Raw genomic sequence first — 3,716 nt, 5'->3', positions numbered from 1 at the left:
TTCATCATGCTCTCTAAACCTCAATTTCTTAGGCCTACATGGACCCTTCTTATACTATGGTGGTAACATATCTTCAACATCCACATTTGGCCACATGTCCATACCATTGATTGGACTTACATCATTTTCATAACACATTTTATAATCCTCCCTCATATAACAGGAATCAACATATAATTATGGGTTCAAAATTTGATAATGCATAATCTACACAACATGTCTATAAGGTATCCCCACGAGGTCCCAAAATAAACATGTACAAGTTTTTTCCCAATATCCATTACAAATTAAAGTCAATTATAGGGATGATGGACTTGCCATGTGTCACCCATACTCTATGTTGGGAGTCACTAACCACTCAACATAACTTCATTATCTAGGATTTTCCTAGGTACGGGCATAACCTCGTGTTTCCATTTGTCAAGCTTAACTAAATTGTTAGTAATATTATTCACTAAATAGTTCACAATTCACTCATACATTGTGAGGATTGATTTATCCCTAACTTGTAAAATTATACTATTAAAAAAGACTCACTAAGGTTGTTCAACAACATATCACACTTTAGTACAAGCTAAAAGAATGCTTACACCATAGATTGGTAGGTACTTCCATCAGTCATTCCCATGTGTTCTTGTTCAGTTGATTCAGCTCATTCATCTTTTTCTCCCAAGCTTGAAAACAAGTAGCTCCGACATCCCTCACCAAAGGTCCCTATAGCTCCACCACCAAACTTCTTCTTGAAATTGGCATACAAATGTCTTAGGTATATTCTATGCTCAATTTTTTCAAACATCTCATCAAATACACTCATAAGTCCCTGACATTTGCATACACACACAATCAATCATTTCTACTACAACTTTCATAAATCCTTCATTTCTTTTACAAGTTCTTTCTTCTTCACTATCATCAAAACTTAGGCCTCTAACATCATCATCACTACCTTCACTGAATTGATCAACATGAGGCCTCAACACCTTGCTTAACATGTCTTTAACACTAAGTTCAACCCATATATGACCATCAACATTATTATCAAGGTTGCGATTAACAATTTTTTCATCTTGTATATCATTAATGAAATGAATAAACCCTTCATTAAGTCCTGGTATCTTTCTTCAAAGTCTAAGTCCATAATAACCCCACTCTTTAACTCAACTAACAACCTAAAAAACTTCATTTATCGGGGTCCTGCCCTTCTACAACAGTTTCATTCTCTCCCCTGTAAAACATGTGCTTATCAAGAATAAAGTTCCCCTATGGTGAAATATCACACTGAATAAGCCTATGTCTGTAATTACAGATATACCCAATGGTTAAAGTACAGTTAACATGTTTAACATTCACAGTTTAATGAACAAAAACACTATTTTTTTTCATATAATGAAAACCTAACTTTGAAAAACTAGAACCATAATTTTCATGTTTTTAGTGTGTAAAACGAAGAAGATGGTGACAATTTTCAATTTTAGGATTTCTAAAAGTCATTTTTTGATTATTAATGTTTTAAATTTTAAGTACGGATAAACCTATCATTTATCTGAATTAAATATACACATGAATTAAAATTTAAAAAATTTAAAAAATATCATGGTCCCATTAACTTTTTTTGATAACTGAGTTTAATAAAAGGATAAAATAATATGAGATTAATTGTTATACACTGTCAGTGTAAAAAGTTTTACACTGTCAATGCATCACAATCATCCGTCTGTATTACTTTTTAAATATTTAAAATAAAAGTCAAATTTTTTAAATAAATGAACGGTTGTGATTAACTGTTAAAGTAAAAAGTTTTCACGCTGTCAGTGTATATCAATTAAATTCAAACAATATAATCTTAAAAGGTGAGAAAAAAATCAACTTTTTTCTTAAGGAGAATTTCAGTAACTCAAAGGAAAATAGGAATTAGTCCTAAATATAAAAACAAAATGAAAAAGAATAAACTAAAATTAAAATTGAAAGTATCAATGACACCTTAATATTTAAGAATAACTTTAGAGAGAAATTTTCAAGCACCATAATTTTGAATGAAATGACAGGTTGTACCAAAAAAATTATTGACATCCGTCTATCACCGATAATTTTGAATGAAATGACATAGTCGCGAAACATTTACTCTTCATCCCTTCCTCCTTTCTTAGAACCTTCTTCCCCAAAACCCATCACCTCTATTTCAAGGTTGACCCATCACAAACTCCATTTCCTTCATACCAATGGGAATCATCTCCTTTGCCTTAACAGGCACAGCTTTCATCCTCCTAGGTTCTCTCCAATCTCTCCGCGCTTCTCAACCAAACAAACTCAACAAACTCTTTCACATCACTCTCTCAATCTTCACCTCTTTCATCACACTATCCTCAATCGTTTCAATTCTCAACGCCAAAACCTCAAACGACGTCGTTGCGTTACCACTTCATCTTCAAACCCTACCAATCTCATCACTCTTCCTAATCCACTCTCTTCTCTCACTCTTTCTTCCTTTTCTCCCTTCGCCTTTGCTTAACCTAATCACCGCCTTCGGTTTCGCCGAAGAATTTCTCTTGTTTTATCTCCAGAGAAAAGATCCTACCGGAATCGAGAATCGGTATTATGATTTGTTGTTAGTTCCTATTGCTGTTTGTGTTTTCTCTACTTTGCTTGAATTGGGATCTTATGAATCGAATATACCGCAATTGGGACGGGGAATTGGGCTTATTTTGCAAGGGACTTGGTTTGTTCAAATGGGATTTTCTCTGTTTTCTTCGTATTTTGTTGCGGAAGGGTGTAATTTGCATTTTGTTAGTCAAGGGAATTATAGTTTGAGATGTAAGGGGCATCCGGAATATCATAGAGCTAGAGCTATTGCTACGCTTCAGTTTAATTGTCATCTTGCTCTTATGGTTGTTGTGCTTGTTGGGTTTTATTCCTTTACTTGCGGCAAAATCGGAGATTTGGGGCGTTCTTCGACGGAGGGTTTGAAGTATACGCCGCTTGGTGCTGAGATGCATTCTTTGGAGAGTTCTGTGGAGAATTTTACGTTGGATTCTGAGGATGATGATCAAGAGGTTAAGGATGGTAATGCAGGGAGGGAGAAGGTGATCAATGGTGTTAATGGTAATTCCTCTTATCATTGAAACTTCAACTTGTTTGTTGTGTTTACATTCTGGTAAAAGCAATGGGACAAGTTAGTTGTTCACTTTGTGTAGAGGGGTTTCTGATTTCTAGTTGGGTTTTGGGTGTATCTCTATGTAACATAATGCTGTTAGGTTCAAATAATATGTGATTTCTAGTAGTGTGGATCGTAGAGAACAGTTTTTTTTTCCAAATTCTGCTATGCAATGGTGATATATAATGCTGCTTTAGCCGGTTATTCTTACAACATTTTGTACTGAATAGTGTAGCATAAAACAATAGTGATTTGTTCAAATTCCTCCAAGTTGTAGCACCACCAGAGCTGCTATTTGACGACATGAATTTCTATTTTTTGAAGAGGTCTTATATGATATGATTTCTGTGATTCAATGTAGCTGTGATTGGAAGTTCTTTTCTGTATTATTGATTTGTCTGTGTAGACATATAGATAAATGGTTTGCTACAACATGATTAAATATTTGTCATTTCTTAGCTTAGAGCCTTCAACAACTGGTTTAGTTGTTGCCACCATTGAACTTGTTATACAGAAATGAAGGATATAATATGCTTTTTGGAAATAAATTTGGATGTCAAACTTA

The 3,716-nt window shown here is 34.1% G+C and overlaps 1 protein-coding gene across 1 annotated transcript; it reads left to right on the top strand.

Annotated features, from left to right (window-relative positions):
* The first annotated feature begins 2,021 nt into the window (after nt 1-2,021).
* On the top strand, nt 2,022-3,347 carry LOC127127981 (uncharacterized). Its single transcript, XM_051057240.1, has one exon. The coding sequence runs from the start codon at nt 2,220-2,222 to the stop codon at nt 3,117-3,119; it is 900 nt and encodes a 299-aa protein (XP_050913197.1). The 5' UTR covers nt 2,022-2,219; the 3' UTR covers nt 3,120-3,347.
* The last annotated feature ends 369 nt before the right edge of the window (nt 3,348-3,716 follow it).

Source organism: Lathyrus oleraceus, chromosome 3, assembly GCF_024323335.1.
Source record: "Lathyrus oleraceus cultivar Zhongwan6 chromosome 3, CAAS_Psat_ZW6_1.0, whole genome shotgun sequence".
In the NCBI taxonomy this organism is placed as follows: Eukaryota; Viridiplantae; Streptophyta; class Magnoliopsida; order Fabales; family Fabaceae; genus Lathyrus; species Lathyrus oleraceus.
This window is presented reverse-complemented; position numbering and strand designations above follow the sequence as displayed.

Excerpts from the sequence above, each read along its gene's own strand:
- LOC127127981 (XM_051057240.1), top strand. The coding sequence starts at position 2,220 with ATGGGAATCATCTCCTTTGCCTTAACAGGCACAGCTTTCATCCTCCTA.